The sequence below is a fragment of the Coregonus clupeaformis genome, chromosome 24 (assembly GCF_020615455.1).
Source record: "Coregonus clupeaformis isolate EN_2021a chromosome 24, ASM2061545v1, whole genome shotgun sequence".
Lineage (NCBI taxonomy): Eukaryota > Metazoa > Chordata > Actinopteri > Salmoniformes > Salmonidae > Coregonus > Coregonus clupeaformis.
In genome coordinates this window covers 41,168,517-41,185,770 of record NC_059215.1, presented here as the reverse complement: position 1 = coordinate 41,185,770, position 17,254 = coordinate 41,168,517, and the positions used below count along the sequence as shown (strand labels likewise).

The 17,254-nt window shown below is 44.3% G+C and overlaps 1 protein-coding gene across 5 annotated transcripts in view; it reads right to left on the bottom strand.

Moving 5' to 3' along the window:
• Nucleotides 1-17,254, bottom strand: part of LOC121538531 (bromodomain adjacent to zinc finger domain protein 2A-like) — a 46,039-nt gene that overhangs the window by 24,992 nt on the left and 3,793 nt on the right. For all 5 annotated transcript variants that reach the window (XM_045207201.1, XM_045207200.1, XM_045207203.1 and 2 more), the window contains exons 2-4: nt 16,868-16,997; nt 15,682-16,563; nt 748-2,955 (exon numbers count right to left, since the gene is read on the bottom strand). In XM_045207201.1, the coding sequence (XP_045063136.1) occupies nt 748-2,955; nt 15,682-16,563; nt 16,868-16,997 (3,220 nt within the window). The remainder of the gene's footprint in view (nt 1-747; nt 2,956-15,681; nt 16,564-16,867; nt 16,998-17,254) is intronic.

The following is a 17,254-nucleotide window of genomic DNA, read 5'->3' as shown; positions in this document are numbered from 1 at the left end:
ACTTAAACACCAGTGTTGTGATTGGCTGTGATATTCGCCTAGATTTCGCCCGCCGGAGCGGCATCTGTTGTCAAAATGGGAAAGCTGTTCTGACTTCGTGGCTGTGTTATCTAGTGGAAATTGCTCTGTCATTTCCTGGTTGCAAGAATTCTACACGGTTAGCTCAATTTCAGTTTATGTGAGAAAACAAGCACTGAATATTGTAGGGAATCATTGTACCATCTAAATCGCAGTGAAATATATTTTCAATAACAAAAATATAGTTTTTACACCTGTTTGAAGCTGGTGGACCAAAACCGAACATAAAAAGCTCAAGCGCGAGTTGAGCCTTTTACTTTCGGTTTTGGTCCACAAGCTTCAAACAGCTGTAAAAAACATATTTTTTGTTATTGACAATATATTTCACTGCGATTTAGATGCAAGAAAAAAAGCTAAACTCGGTCGCATCATGTTCAAATCAGCAGGAAATGACTTTGTTGAGCTTCACAATACATTGGAGATACTTTTGGATAATTTGGAAATGAGCAAAAAAGTATAATAAATCGGTCCCATGACTTGAATCTGATTTGTGCCACAAATGCTAAAATGTTTGGGAAACCAAAGCATGGATTGCGGTCATAATTTGTCAATAGACTGCTTAAAGAGTAAGGAAACCAATGTGTCATTTTGTAATTTGGGTGAACTATCCCTTTAAGCTAATTAATTACATAAACATAGGTTGTCATATATCTTTGGCAAGGATCTTACCTTTGTAGGCTGGGGGTGGTTTGGCAGGGCCATTTGAGCTTGACCGGGAGACGTCATTCTGGGACGATTCAACGCGGGAGTCCTCCATCTGAGAGCTGTTGTTCAGAGAGGACTCCAGCATGGACACCCTGGTGCTCAGGCAGCTGTCAATGGTCTCCTCTTCCTGGGAAGAGTCCTCTGTCTGGGTATCATCCAGCGTCAAGTCCCTGGAGTCCAACACAGAGAAGCTGCTATCTATTGTAGTGTCACCAACATGTGATATTTCATTCGCACAAGAGGTGTCATCCATGCGAGAGCTGTCATCCAAACAAGAGGTATCGTCAAATCGAGATTTGTCGCCATCTATGCGAGAGCTGTCGTCCAATTGAGAGCTGACATCCAATCGAGAGCAGTCATAATCCATGCGAGAGGTATCATCAAACCGAGAGGTTTCATCATCTACGCGGAAGCTGTCATCCAAACGAGACATGTCATCCATGTGAGAGGTAGCGCCTAGAAGTCTAGAAGTGTCGCCAAACTGAGAGGTGTCGTTGAGTGACGAGTCGTTACAGGCGTCATCCTCTTCAGTGAGGCTGGAGTTCTCCATCCTGGTGTTGTCGAGGCACGTGGAGACCGCCTGCGACAACTCGTCCGCAGACTCCTCAGTCTCACTGGTGTCATCCAGACCTCTCCTCTCCAGGGGAGTGTATGCGCCTCTCAGGGGAGCGGTGTCCTTTTTCTCTGCACACATTTTGTCCCCAGAGGAGTTCTCTTGGTCCTTAGGAGGCGGAGGTGTCCCAGGAATATCTGTGAGGGGTTTGTGTGAGTGTTTTTCAGATTGACGAGTCAGAGACTTGGTGGCATCCATCTTTGATGATGTTCTGACTGTCTCGACTTTAGGCTGTGAAGAACTCTCCTCTGGTTTTCCAGGTGGTTCTACAAAGGGGTCCTTCTTGTTGCCCATGTATCGCTCCTCTGGCTCAGGGGAAACCATCCGTTTAGGGGCTTGTGGAGGAGCAGGAACAGATAGGGAAGGCGCAGAGACAGAAGGAGGCATAGAGGGGACCATTTGAAGAGCAGTCATCACTGCAGGAGGCACATACACCAAGGCAGGAGGCTCAGACATTGGAGGAACTCTGGAGGCTTGAACTTTAGGTCCTTGGACTGTTAGAGGAGGCATAGATACCTCCTTTGGAGAAGAGGACACTGCAGACACAGACACTGATCTTGACACAGATCGAGGAGGTGAGGACACTGATATAGAAGGTGCACTGACTGCCCAAGGAGGCCTGGGCACTGCTAAGGAAGCTTGCCTGACTGCCACCGAGGGAGCAGACACCGCTGGGGGGGGGACAGAAACTGTTGGGGGAGGTGCACCTGCAGACCTTGATGGAGTCCAAAACTTTTCTCGAGGAGCTCCAGATAAAGCTGGGAGAGAGGAAGTCAAAGGAGGTGGTCTGGATCCTTGAACCATCTGCTGAAGTGCAGAGATAGGCGCAGACATGGAGTGCGGGGGAGCAGACACCATGGTAGGAGTAGAGACCATCGCAGGAGGTGCAGATGTCATGGGAGCAGTCTGATGTGCCACAGACACTGGGGGAGGAGCACTGACTGGGTGGGGAGCAGACACAGCTGGAGGTCTAGAGGATTTGTCCAGTAGAAGTGGTGGTGCAGGTGGCTTGGGAAGAGGTACAGACACTGACGAGGGTGGAGATGCCACTGATGGAGGTGTGGACAAAGACACTGGAGAAGGTCTTATGCCTTGGACCATCAGAGGAGGCGAAGATAGCCCTGGAGGAGGTCCAAGCACAGGGGGAGATGGAGAAGAGGACATGGGAGGCGCTGCGTTTCGGGGAGGCGTAGAAGTAACAGAGAAGGATGAAACGACAGGAGGTCCTGATGTACCCATAGGAGGCGTGGACACTGCAGGAGGTGCAGAGACCCTAGAATGGGTGGAAACCACAGGGTGAGGCGCAGACACAGCCGGAGGAGGCGACGACATCGAGTGTGGAGGCGCAGGCAGCGCAGACTCTATCGCTGAGTTTGCCATTTCATGGTGCTGGGCCATTGGCTGCAAGGAGCGCTGGCAGTAGTCACTGGTGGGCCCCATCGGAGGTCCAGGGGTCTTGGGAGGGTAGCTGTCACTTTTAGGCAGCCGCTGGGTGACTGACGCCCTCTCCATCCCATTATAGCCTTTATCCACATCCTTAAACACTTCACTCATCCGCCCTAAAGGAACAGGAACACAAACACAACAGTCAGACCATTGGAAATGACAGGAACACAACACAGCAGCCACAAGGCAATTCTAAGAGGGAATCTGGAGAGCAGATGGCGCTTTTAAAAAACACCTTGGGGAAAATCTGCTGCATGCCACCTCAGTAAAATGGCAATAAAAATAGTGTCTGTATCATTGCAAGGGGCCAAGAGTTCTTCATTATGCATTGTGGTGCACATTAGAGCCACACCCTACGGGTGGCGGTTGAGAATAAGGAAATGTGTAGGTGAGATTTAAATTTTTTTGACACATTAACTCTTCTCCTCCGCTCCTGACCGCATGTGTTGCCATAGAAATAAAATGAATAGAACGGGTGTCCACATTCAAGTCAACGATGGCATAATGGGAGGACTGGTGGCCATTGCGAGTGTACCCATAGGAGCAAAACAGGAAGTAAAATATGTACTAAAATATGAGCTGTGATTTGTTGATTCAACACAACAGGCATTACAAAAAATACATTCCATTGCATGACCCACGAATTAAAATAATTTTAATGAACATTCTACATTACCATGGAAATATTGTATCACAATACCAGGCAGTCATTGTGACTGTTTACCAGTCAAATTGCCAAGGTTAGAGGAGCCAAGCATGTTCTATTCATTCTATTTCTATGTGCTGCTGCTGCTGAATTGTGGTCATTCTGTCAGCTGTTTTTTTGGGGGGGGAAAGGATAGAATTCTATGCTGCTGTTCTAGAACGTAATTGTTGCATTTTCCAGATATTCTCTGCGCCCCTCACTGCATCAAGCCCACATTGTCTGCTTCATATGAGGCTTCATAAGACGATCTATATAACATGTATTCTCTGAAAGAGGCTTTGGTATTACCATGTCTGAGGGGCTACACGTGTGAGACAGTGCGGGAAACCTGAGGTGCTATGTCCGGTGTCTTTGACACAATAGTGGCGTACAAACAAAGTGAGAGTGGGGTATGAGCATATTACATACAGTTGAAGTCGGAAGTTTACATACACTTAAGTTGGAGTCATTAAAACTAGTTTTTCAACCATTCCACAAATTTCTTGTTAACAAACTATAGTTTTGGCAAGTCGGTTAGGACATCTACTTTGTGCATGACACAAGTAATTTTTCCAACAATTGTTTACAGACAGATTATTTCACTTATAATTCACTGTATCACAATTCCAGTGGCTCAGAAGTTTACATACACTAAGTTGACTGTGCCTTTAAACAGCTTGGAAAATTCCAGAAAATGATGTCATGGCTAATTGACATCATTTGAGTCAATTGGAGGTGTACCTGTGGATGTATTTCAAGGCCTACCAGTGCCCATTTGCTTGACATCATGGGAAAATCAAAAGAAATCAGACAAAAACTCAGAAAAAATAATTATAGACCTCCACAAGTCTGGTTCATCCATTCTCCTAGAGATGAACGTACTTGGTGCGAAAAGTGCAAATCAATCCCAGAACAACACCAAAGGACCTTGTGAAGATGCTGGAGGAAACAGGTACAAAAGTATCTATATCCACAGTAAAACTAGTCCTATATCGACATAACCTGAAAGGCCGCTCAGCAAGGAAGAAGCCACTGCTCCAAAACCGCCATAAAAAAGACAGACTACGGTTTGCAACTGCACATGGGGACAAAGATCGTAGTTCTTGGAGAAATGTCCTCTGGTCTGATGAAACAAAAATAAAACTGTTTGGCCATAATGACCATCGTTATGTTTGGAGGAAAAAGGGGGTTGCTTGCAAGCCGAAGAACACCATCCCAACCGTGAAGCAAGGGGTGGCAGCATCATGCTGTGGGGGTGCTTTGCTGCAGGAGGGACTGGTGCACTTCACAAAATAGATGGCATCATGAGGAAGGAAAAATATGTGGACATATTGAAGCAACATCTCAAGACTTCAGTCCGGAAGTTAAAGCTTGGTCGCAAATGGGTCTTCCAAATGGACAATGACCCCAAGCATACTTCCAAAGTTGTGGCAAAATGGCTTAAGGACAACAAAGTCAAGGTATTGGAGTGGCAATCATAAAGCCCTGACCTCAATCCTATAGAAAATGTGTGGGCAGAACTGAAAAAGCATGCGCGAGCAAGGAGGCCTACAAACATGACTCAGTTACACCAGCTCTGTCAGGAGGAATGCGCCAAAATTCACCCAACTTATTGTGGGAAGCTTGTGGAAGGCTACCCGAAACATTTGACCCAAGTTAAACAATTTAAAAGGCAATGCTACCAAATACTAATTGAGTGTATGTAAACTTCTGACCCACTGGGAATGTGATGAAAGAAATACAAGCTTAAATAAATCATTCTCTCTACTGTTATTCTGACATTTCACATTCTTAAAATAAAGTGGTGATCCTAACTGACCTGAGACAGGGAATTTTTACTAGGATTAAATGTCAGGAATTGTGAAAAACTGAGTTTAAATGTATTTGGCTAAGGTGTATGTAAACTTCCGACTTCAACTATATGCCGACCATGGCGAAGGGAAACGCTGGCATCCAATTTTTGTTCACCTGTCCTGTGACCTGTCCTGGGACAATGTGGCCGTTGACGAGAGCTATGTCTATTAGGTGGAAAATTACTTATAGTACCATTTGAGGGACTTTCTGGCACACTCAACAAAACGGTTCTGTATGCCCACTTTGTCAACTGCGCCCATCTTCTTATTGTACTCCAAGACACAGTCTGGCTTCATTTTCCTCTCTCCGGTGACATAGTCCAGTTTTCCAGTGTTTGACATTTTGTAGGTGTGCACAGTGGACAGAACATGTACACTGCATTTGTTGTGCTATTTCACTGCCTTCATCTCCCCAGTGGTTAACAACTCCACCTCGCTCATTTTATTTCTGAATATTGGCATCCCCTTCCTGTTGGATCTCACTGTGCCACAGGCCTCTGTGTTCTCCCTCAAAAATTTACTAGAAAAGAGTAAGACTACTGTCCACAAATACAATGTGCCCCTTTCCAAAAGTAAGGCTGCAACATGGTGATCACTACTGATCCTGATATGCCAAGACACTCAACATCTCTTATATCTGTGGTGGAGCCGGTGTAGATGATCAGGTCCTGTACGTATCCTGTCAGACAGTCACATAAAACAAAGAACTTGACTCCAAATCAGTGCCGCTTTGATGGGATGCATTGGCGGAATGCAAGCCTCCCTTTCCAAGCCATGAGAGACTCATCAATGCACAAGTCCTTGTGAGGCACAAACACTCTTCAAAATGCCCTGGTCAAGCTGCCCAGGACATTCCAATTTTTTTTTGTTGATGGGGGCAGCGGCGAGGTTGGCAGTGGCGTTGTTCACAAAGTGGAGCGCTCTCAGCAAGACAAGGAAGCAGTCCTGGGAGAAAATTATTTTAAAAAGGGGGCTGCAGGATGAGGTCAGTGGTCCAGCAGTCCCTCACAGAGACCTTCTTCACTAGCCCCATCAGCCCCTCATAGAGCCCTTCTTCACTAGCCCCATCAGCAACACCATGACGAGGAAGGTATACAGTGCAGTCGGAAAGTATTCAGGCCCTTTGCCTTTTTCCACATTGTTAAGTTACAGCCTTATTCTAAAATCGATTAAATTTGTTTTTTTCCCACCATCAATCTACACACAATACCCCATAATGACAAAGCAAAAACAGTTTTCTTGAAAGTGATGCTAATTTATAAAAAAAAACTGAAATATCACATTTACATAAGTATTCAGACCCTTCACTTAGTACTTTGTTGAAGCACCTTTGGCAGCGATTACAGCCTGGAGTCTTCTTGGGTATGACGCGACAAGCTTGGCACTCCTGTATTTGGGGAGTTTCTCCCATTCTTCTCTGCAGATCCTCTCAAGCTCTGTCAGGTTGGATGGGGAGCGTCACTGCACACCTATTTTCAGGTCTCTCCAGAGATGTTCGATCGGGTTCAAGTCCGGGTTCTGGCTGGGCCACTCAAGGACATTCAGAGACTTGTCCCAAAGCCACTCCTGCATTGTCCTGGCTGTGTGTTCTTAGGGTTGCTGTCCTGTTGGAAGGTGAACCTTCGCCCCAGTTTGAGGTCCTAAGCGCTCTGGAGCAGGTTTTCATCAAGGATCTCTGTACTTTGCTCCGTTCATCTTTCCCTCGATCCTGACTAGTTTTCCAGTCCCTGCTGCTGAAAAACATCCCCACAGCATGATGCTGCCACCACCATGCTTCACCGTAGGGATGGCATTGGCAAGGTGATGAGCGGTGCCTGGTTTCCTCCAGATGTGACGCTTGGCATTCAGGCCAAAGAGTTCAATCTTGGTTTCATCCAACCAGAGAATCTTGTTTCTCATGGTCAGTGTCTTTTAGGCAAACTCCAAGCGAGGCCCTTCTCTTCTCCCCCAATTGCTCAGTTTGGCAGGGCGGCCAGCTCTAGGAAGAATCTTGGTGGTTCCAAACTTATTCCATTTAAGAATGATGGAGGCCACTGTGTTCTTATGGACCTTCAACGCTGCAGAAATGTTTTGGTACCCTTCCCCAGATCTGTGCCTAGACACAATCCTGTCTCAGAGCTCTACGGACAATTCCTTCGACCACATGGCTTGGTTTTTGCTCTGACATGCATTGTCAACTGTGGGACCTGTAAATAAGGTATTTCATTTTTTATTTTTGTACATTTGCAAACATTTCTAAAAACCTGTTTTCGCTTTGTTATTATGGGGTATTGTGTGTAGATTGATGAGGAAAACAATTAAATTAATCAATTTTAGAATAAGGCTGTAACGTAACACAATGTGAAATAAGTCAAGGTGTCTGAATACTTCTTGTCTCTAAAAGGGCAGGTTTTTGCTGCAGGATTGGATAGTCTTTATAAAAGGTCAATGATGTTTTGCACAATGATAAGGTGTGTGTGCCTGTTCAAAAGTAGGCCAGTGAACACACTTCCAAGAATTATCCAGGTGCAGGGGTCAACAAATGTCACATGAAATGAATAGAAACACCTGCACGCATTTATGTTACCATTAATGTTATTGCACTAAAATAAATTAATGAAAGCAGCCTAGAATGTAGGTAGTTATATTCCTTTAATATATTCCATGTTCTCAATCTGACAATTTGCCTAATTTATTATAGGAGATGGAGTAGCCTATACCACAATATTGCAAAATTAAAACATTAATTTCATTAAAGGGATTTACTTCGGGATTTTGACAATGAAGCCCTGTATCTAAAGTGAAAGGGTCTGAATACTTTCCGAATGCACTGTACATTTACTGATGGTAGTGTTCACCCATTTTCCCTTATACGCCAGGGGCAGTCTTCTCTTTCAGTTCATGAGAATACCTGCAAACACATATGCATATTTAGTAGGCTAAAGTCATTCTGAATTTTGATTCATTTGAAGAGAGCCTTGGGTTTTTCTCCAATATGAGAATAGCATACCTGTTTGTTTCCTGCACCACACTCTCCACCATTCCTCATCAAGGAACAGTTTAAAACCCTCTGCCTCTGAGGGGGTAGGCATGGTGCTTTGTACACCAGACAGGGTGTCATTGACATCTCTGATGGTGTGAAGTGATAGGATCTCCAGCAGCGGGGACCATCCTAGTCAACTTCAACCCTCACAGTCTACAAGATTGGCAGCAGCACCACCTTTGGAAGGTGAGTGATGCTCATTTTTGAATGACTCCCTCATCTCTGTACCCCACACATACAATTATCTCTAAAGGTCGCTTAGTCGAGCAGTGAATTTCAACCACAGATAAAACCACAAAGACCAGGGAGGTTTTTCAATGCCTCGCAAAGGGCACCTATTGGTAGATGGGTAAAAAATTTTTAAAAACGCAGACAGTAACCACGTTTCCATCCACAGTTTTCATGCAACAGCTATGATGAAAACAGGACGTTTCGGTACAATTTCATAAATGCTTACAGATCATTTGTTCATTTGACATGGTGGGATCTTTTTGGGTCTGTAAAATGTATTATGTTAGAAATGGCGGTGGAAACTCTTTATACCGATATAATAACCATCATATCGAAGCGATGTTATGGTGTGTGGTCCTCCCACTAACACTCGGAAAATCATGCATTTTATTAGAATACAGATTAAATAAATTATGATGAACTTCACAGGGTGTTGAAGTCAGTTTGGTGGAAACACCACTGGAGGGAAAATGTGCATATTTTCTTTATGTGGATTTTAGAATATTCGCATGAAAATCTGTTGCCTAGTTACTGAATATCCCTTTGAGCATGGTGAAGTTATTAATTACACTTTGGATGATGTATCAATACACCCAGTCACCACAAAAATACAGCCGTCCTTCCTAATTCAATTGCGGGAGGAAGGAAACCGCTCGGGGATTTCACCATGAGACTAATGGTGACTTTAAAACAGTTGCAGAGTTTATTGGCTGTGATAGGAGAAAACTGAGGATGGATCAACAACATTTTCGTTACTCCACAATACTAACCTAATTGACAGAGTGAAAAGAAGGAAGCTTGTACAGAATACAAATATTCCAAAACATGCATCCATTTTGCAACAAGGCACCAAAGTAATACTGCAAAAAATATGGCAAAGCAATTAACTTTTTATCCTGAATACAATGTGTTATGTTTGGGGCAAAGTCAATACAACACATTAACTAAGTACCACTCTCCATATTTTCAAGAATAGTGGTGGCTGCATCATGTTATGGGTATGCTTCTAATCGTTATGGACTGGGGAGTTAAGAATAAAAAAGGAACTGAATGGAGCTAAGCAAGATCTTAGAGGAAAACCTGGTTCAGTCTGCTTTCCACCAGACAATGGGAGATTAATTCACCTTTCAGCAGGTCAATAACCTAAAACAAGGTCCAATCTACACTGGAGTTGCTTACAAAAGGATACAGTGAATGTTCCTGAGATGCATTGTTACAGTTTTGACTTAAATCCACTTGAAAATATATGGCAAGACCTGAAAATTGTTGTCTAGCAATGATCAACAACCAATGACAGCGCTTGAAGAATTTTGAAAAACCATAAAAGGGCAAAGGTTGCACAATCCAGGTGTGGAAAGCGCTTAGAGACAGCGCTTAGAGACTTACCCAGAAAGACTAACACCTGTAATCGCTGCCAAAGGTGCTTCTACAAATTATTGACTCAGGGGTGAGAATACTTATGTAAATTAGACATTTCTGTATTTAATTTTCCAATAAATGTGCAAAAATGTCCACAAAAAAAACATGTGTAACAACAAAATGTGGAAGGCCGCTCAAAGGGTACTCCATCAAAGGGTATCAATACTTTCTGACAGCACTGTATGGGAGGTGATAATCTGTGAGGCGATAACCTTTTATTTTCTTTGTGATTTGTGAAATACTGTAACCAACTTGTTAAGTCATGTGTTCCCTTTCTTGTATACACTGTAAGAAGCACATCAAAGATTTATAATATGCTAAAAGGTGGCCAAACAAAGTTGATCTTATTCGGGCGATGGGTGCAGCCATGTTTATTATTTGCGTCTTATAATGAATGGCATTCTAGGATTAGGACGTTTTTGCTTGTCAAACAAACATGGCTGCAACCATAAAGAATTTAGCCGCTGTTACCTTAGCTGACACGTATCTCTTTTCTAAACAATATTACATTTCTCCGATGTGCTCACCAGAGATGTGGTACATCGTAAACAAGTCTAGCTGTTCGGTCCCTAACTTATGTTTTTCTTTCTGTAATTTAAACTGGTTTTTGGAATGAGTTTGGCTGTGGAATGGATGTGTTCCTTGTGATGCTTGGATGAAGTTCGCATTTATCTTTTACAATAAGAGGTGAAATTGAGGAATAAAATTGTTTAGACCTTTATTTTCCACCAATACAAAAACATTTAGATACTTTTCAGACAACATTGATATTTAGATGCATTTGTTGCATCATAGCTATGAAGCTAGACGTTATGTTACTACGGTTCTAATCATATTTGCAATGGTACGCTGCAGGGACCACTCAATGATCGCAAATGTGAACTTACTTGTGCCAACCCTTTTACAACCGGATTTATCTCAGGGAAATACAGGGCAGGTCACAAACCAGGAAACCAGTAAGGATCTCTGACATGGAGACCTAACAACAGTTAAACAGGCACAATGAATGAGCCATAGATAGGCCTACATCTCAAACCGCTACTAGTTGGGACACTAAACTTTAGGGGACTTGTCCATACTGTGACCTGTGTCAGGAGGAATCCAGATGGCACGTCCATGTTCCTCTCCTCATAAAATGTCCTGACCATAACAAACAGTAAAAGTGCCCATATTCAGCTCAAATTAGATAATATGCTAACAAAGTGTTTTCCATAAGTACATGGAGTAGGGGGGGTCTGTGGGGGCATTGTAGAAGGAGCTCTATTTTGGTGGCCTCTGGTAAATTCTAATGCCTTAATTCCATCTGAAACACACAGCTAAATTATTGAACAACAAATGTACCTCCCAGATTGGTAAAATTAGTTGTGGTATTGAAGAGACATGACGTTACAATTAAAATTACTGAACATTTTTAACATTTTAGTCATTTAGCAGACACTCTTATCCAGAGCGACTTACAGTAGTGAGTGCATACATTTTCATACTAAATGGATGAATTCAGTGTGTTAGTTGTTTTGGATATCGTCTAGGCCTTTATGATCAGGCCTATGTTCTAAGTAAGAGAACCTTTAACATTAAATCAGTCTTCTCTTGAGATTAAAGTCATATTTGATTGGCTCTGTGGCTGTGGACACTAAGGGTTAGGAAACCAAAAGGTCATTATGTATTTTAGGCGAACTATTCCTTTAATAGTTTGGCCTGTCAAACAAATCACTGTGGGTGGGATTGTCAGGGGAGGGGGCAGGATGTTTGTGAGTCACAGAGTTGGTAGGGTTTCAGACCTGTCAATCAATCACTGTGGGTGGGACTTTGAGGCCAGGCGGTAGATTAGTAATCTAGTCAACAAATACTCTAGTCTACTCTCTCAATTTAATTTGTGGCAAAAACTAAATCTAATCTACTCTTTCAATTTAGTTTATTGTGGCAAAAACCTAAGACAAAAGGCTGTGTTCTGTCAAGTAAACATGGATTCCCTGTTGAGAAACAATATAGAATTGCAGCTAAATAAAACGGCAAACATTAAGGGGGAGAACCCCCAGCCCCCCGTCAGATTGCACACCCTCACTTTTATATAAAGTCAGGTGGCCATGAATAAACATACAGGAGTGATTGAAGAATGAAGCAGGTGTTAACCATGGACTTTGCTACACAGAAAGCAGCAGTTGACTACTCCGTTGTCCACACTTTAATCAAAACAGTAGGACTAAAACAAGATACACCGAGTATACCAAACATTAGGAACCTTCTTAATTTGAGTTGCACCCCCGCTTTTGTCCTCAGAACAGCCTCAATTCATCAGGGTATGGACTCTACAAGGTGTCGAAAGCATTCCAACGGTGTTGCAGTTCTTGACACAAACCGGTGCGCCTGGCACTTACTACCATACCCTGTTCAAAGGCACTTAAATCTTTTGTTTTCCCCATTCAACCTCTGAATGGCACACATACACAATCCATGTCTCAATTGTCTCAAGGCTTAAAAATCATTTTTTAACCTGTCTCCTCCCCTTCAGCTACACTAATTGAAGTGGATTTAACAGGTGACATCAATAAGAGATCATAGCCTTCACCTGGTCAGTCTGTCATGGAAAGAGTAGGTGTTATTAATGTTTTGTACACTTACTGAAGATCATTACCATATAAGTATCAATAGCTTTTATAACCTTCAATCTGTTTTCTTTTATCATAATCTGGACCAGAATGTGGCTCCCTCCGCTACCTACAGTCGTGGTCAAAAGTTTTGAGAATGACACAAGTATTGGTCTTCACAAAGTCTGCTGCTTCAGTGTTATGAGATATATGTATAATTACAAGTGTCAAAGGCTTTTATTGACAATTACATTAAGTTAATGCAAAGAGTCAATATTTGCAGTGTTGACCCTTCTTTTTCAAGTCCTCTGCAATCCGCCCTGGCATGCTGTCAATTAACCTCTGGGCCACATCCTGACTGATGGCAGCCCATTCTTGCATAATCAATGCTTGGAGTTTATCAGAATTTGTGGGTTTTTGTTTGTCCACCCGCCTCTTGAGGATCGACCACAAGTTCTCAATGGGATTAAGGTCTGGGGAGTTTCCTGGCCATGGACCCAAAATGTCGATGTTTTGTTCCCCGAGCCACTTAGTTAACACTTTTGCCTTATGGCAAGGTGCTCCATCATGCTGGAAAAGGCATTGGTCGTCAAACTGTTCTTGGATGGTTGGGAGAAGTTGCTCTCGGAGGATGTGTTGGTACCATTCTTTATTCATGGCTGTGTTCTTAGGCAAAATTGTAAGTGAGCCCAATCCCGTGGCTGAGAAGCAACCCCACACATGAATGGTCTCAGGATGCTTTACTGTTGGCATGACACGGGACTGATGGTAGTGCTCACCTTGTCTTCTCCGGACAAGGTGTTTTCCGGATGCCCCAAACAATCGGAAAGGAGATTCATCAGAGAAAATGACTTTACCCAAGTCCTCAGCTGTCCAATCCCTGTACCTTTTGCAGAATATCAGTCTGTCCCTGATGTTTTTCCTGGAGAGAAGTGGCTTCTTTGCTGCCCTTCTTGACACCAGGCCATCCTCCAAAAGTCTTTGCCTCACTGTGCGTGCAGATGCACTCACACCTGCCTGCTGCCATTCCTGAGCAAGCTCTGCACTGGTGGTGCCCCGATCCAGCAGCTGAATCAACTTTAGGAGATGGTCCTGGCGCTTGCTGGACTTTCTTGGGCGCCCTGACGCCTTCTTCACAACAATTGAACCTCTCTCCTTGAAGTTCTTGATGATCCGATAAATGGTTGATTTAGGTGCAATCTTACTAGCAGCAATATCCTTGCCTGTGAAGCCCTTTTTGTGCAAAGCAATGATGACGGCACGTGTTTCCTTGCAGGTAACCATGGTTAACAGAGGAAGAACAATGATTTCAAGCACCACCCTCCTTTTAAAGCTTCCAGTCTGTTATTCTAACTCAATCAGCATGACAGAGTGATCTCCAGCCTTGTCCTCGTCAACACTCTCACCTGTGTTAACGAGAGAATCACTGACATGATGGCAGCTGGTCCTTTTGTGGCAGGGCTGAAATGCAGTGGAAATGTTTTTGGGGGATTAAGTTAATTTTCATGGCAAAGAGGGACTTTGTAATTAATTGCAATTCATCTGATCACTCTTCATGACATTCTGGAGTATATGCAAATTGCCATCATCAAAACTGAGGCAGCAGACTTTGTGAAAATTAGTATTTGTGTCATTCTCAAAACTTTTGACCACAACTGTATTGTTCCTGCATTGAGGATTCAACAAATTCATAATTTATCTGCAGATAATTGCCAAAAATCAGTAGTAGCCTACCATTATGCAAATTAGGGAGCCAAATTAACGGCTCTCTCACCGACGCGATTCGGTTCCCGACATTCACCTAAAAGGCGGCAGGTAGCTTAGTGGTTAAGAGCGTTGTGCCAGTAACCGAAAGGTCGCTGGTTCTAATACCCGAGCCGACTAGGTGAAAAATCTGTCCATGTGCCCTTGAGTAAGGCACTTAACCCTAATTGCTCCAGTAAGTCGCTCTGGATAAGAGCGTCTGCTAAAATGACTAAAAATGTTTTTTTTTATGTAAAAGATTTGTTCAAGAAGAGCCGTTTGTTTGCGTACAACCCATCACTAGGCAACACTGACGGGTCACTTTAGCAGTCACTGGCAAGTCTCGACATGGGCTTAGAATCCTAGGAAAATACAAACAAGATCTTTGGTTTACGTGTAGCGATACCATGGACATATTCACTGGACAGTTTATTAGGTACACCCATCTAGTACTGGGTTGGACCCCCTTTGGCTCCAGAACAACCAAAATTCTTTGGGGCATGGATTCTACAGGTCGGAAACGTTCCACAAGGATGTTGGTCCATGCTGACGCGATGGCCTCACACAATTGTTGCAGATTTGACGGCGATACACCACCGCCACCAGCCTGTAACGTTGACACCAGGCAGGATGTGTCTATGGACTCATGCTGCATACGTCAAATCCTGACTCTGCCATCTACATGACACAACAGCAACCAGGATTTGTCGGACCAGGCAATGTTTTTCCACTTCTCAATTGTTCACTGTTGGTGATCGCGTGCCCACTGGAGCCGCTACTTGGTTTTAGCTGATAGGAGTGGAACCTGGTGTGGTCATTTGCTGAAATAGCCCATCCGTGAAAAGGATAGACGAGTTGTGCATTCCGAGATGCCGTTATGTACACCACTGTTGTACTGTGCCGTTATTTGTCTGTTTGTGGCCCGCCTTTTAGCTTGCATGATTCTTGACATTCTCCTTCGACATCTCATCAGCGAGCTGTTTTCACCAAGAGGACTGCCGCTGACTGGATGTTTTTTGTTTGTCGCACCATTCTCGGGACACCGGAGACACTTTTGTGCGTGAAAAGCCCAGGAGGGTGGCCGTTTCTGAGATACTGGATCCGGCGTGACTGGCACCGACAATCATACCACGCTCAAAGTCGCTTAGGTCACTCGTTTTGCCCATTCTAACGTTCAATCGCTTTGAAATAGCTTAGTGACCATATGAAAATGAAACAGGGAAACAGACACTTACTTCTTCAGTGCCAGGCTAGGTTACTCTGAAAACTTGCCACCTGTGTAAATATTTGTATCTTACCTTGCGTGACAGCAGGCATCCCCACAGAACCTCCATGGGGACTCCTCTCCCTGGTCTGGCTCTGGGGCGATCCACTATCCGCCATCGTCGAGGGTGACATCATTGGGACAGAGGACACCCCCATGGGGAGAGGGCTGCCAGTGCCCCCCCGGCCCATGTGGTGGTGCTGTGGGCTGCCCCGTGGAGGGGTGAAATTCTGGGAGGTAGGGGGCATCATCTGAGCCTGGGACTGAGATTGGGACGGGGGCTGGGGTTGTGGAGCGGGAAGAGGTGGGTGCTGGGGCTGGTAGTAGGGCATCCCATTGGGCACCATGCTGTAGTGCTGAGGTTGCTGGTGGTGGTGTGGGTGGTGGTGCGGGTGGAGGTGCTGCTGTGTCTGTTGGTGAGCGGATGGCTGTGGAGGCTGCTGCTGGTGATGCTGTGAGGGCGCAATCCCAGGGTGTACCTGGCTCTGGTAGGCCCCGTACACACCGTGTGAGTTATACCCCATTGCCATGGCTGCGCTGCTCTGCTGTTGCCCCGGGTTACCCCTGTTCCAGTACTGGCCCCCTGTAAGAGTCACGTTTGGTGGGGCCGCCACGGGTGGCTGATGGGACCCAGGCATGCCCCCGTTCAGTTGGTACTGTCCGTGACCCTGGAAGTGGTGCTGGCTCTGTTGCTGCATCCCCCCAGGTGGAGGCTGTTTCTGGTGCATGCCATGCCCAGGAGACGAGCCCATGGCTGGGCTGTAATGTGGCTGTCCTCCCCACAGGTAGTCGTAGCCCATGCTACTCTGGTGGTGGTTGCTCATGTGGGGATATGAGGCTGTTGGAAGGTGGGAGCCAGGCACACTGGGCCCAATTACAGTAGTGATGCCATTCACATTCATTTCGCCATTCATATCTGCAAAGGTGGTCAGGGACGAGAGTAAGAGAGGATGGGTCAGATAATTAATTGTTCAGTGTGTTCAATTCGCACAGCATCCACAGGTCATGCATCAAGGAATCATTCATTTGTTGTGGTATGATCATGATATTGATTGCTTATGCACCAAACACCTGGTCTAGAGTTACGTACAATTTTTTGCTCATTATAAAGGGTCAAGAGATTGGGGCAGAGAGAGATGAAATCTAAATCAGTTATTGATGTAAAAATAGTGAGGCAGAGAGTAACCACAGCAAATGTGGTTAGATGGGGCTGTACTCACTCTTCCCCTGCGGAGGGAAACTCATAGAGGACCCGTTAGTATAGAGAGAATCCCCTGAGGAGAGTTTCAGTCCTGAGTTAGCAGACACGGAGGAGTGGCTGCCATAGTTGAAATGGTTGTTTGACTCCATCTGAAAAACAAGTAGCACAGACCACAAGTCATGAAGAGAAACAAAGAAAAGAGGAAAAATATTTTCCTGCATATCAAATTAAAATCACACCAGAATTCCCTGCAGCTGAGTCATAAATAGGCTATTCTTACAAGCAGAATACACATGCAATAGATGGTTTTCATAAATAAAATATTTGTGTAGTATAAAACAAATAGCATGTTTTTATATATATATATATATATACACATGTATATATATATACATACATACACATA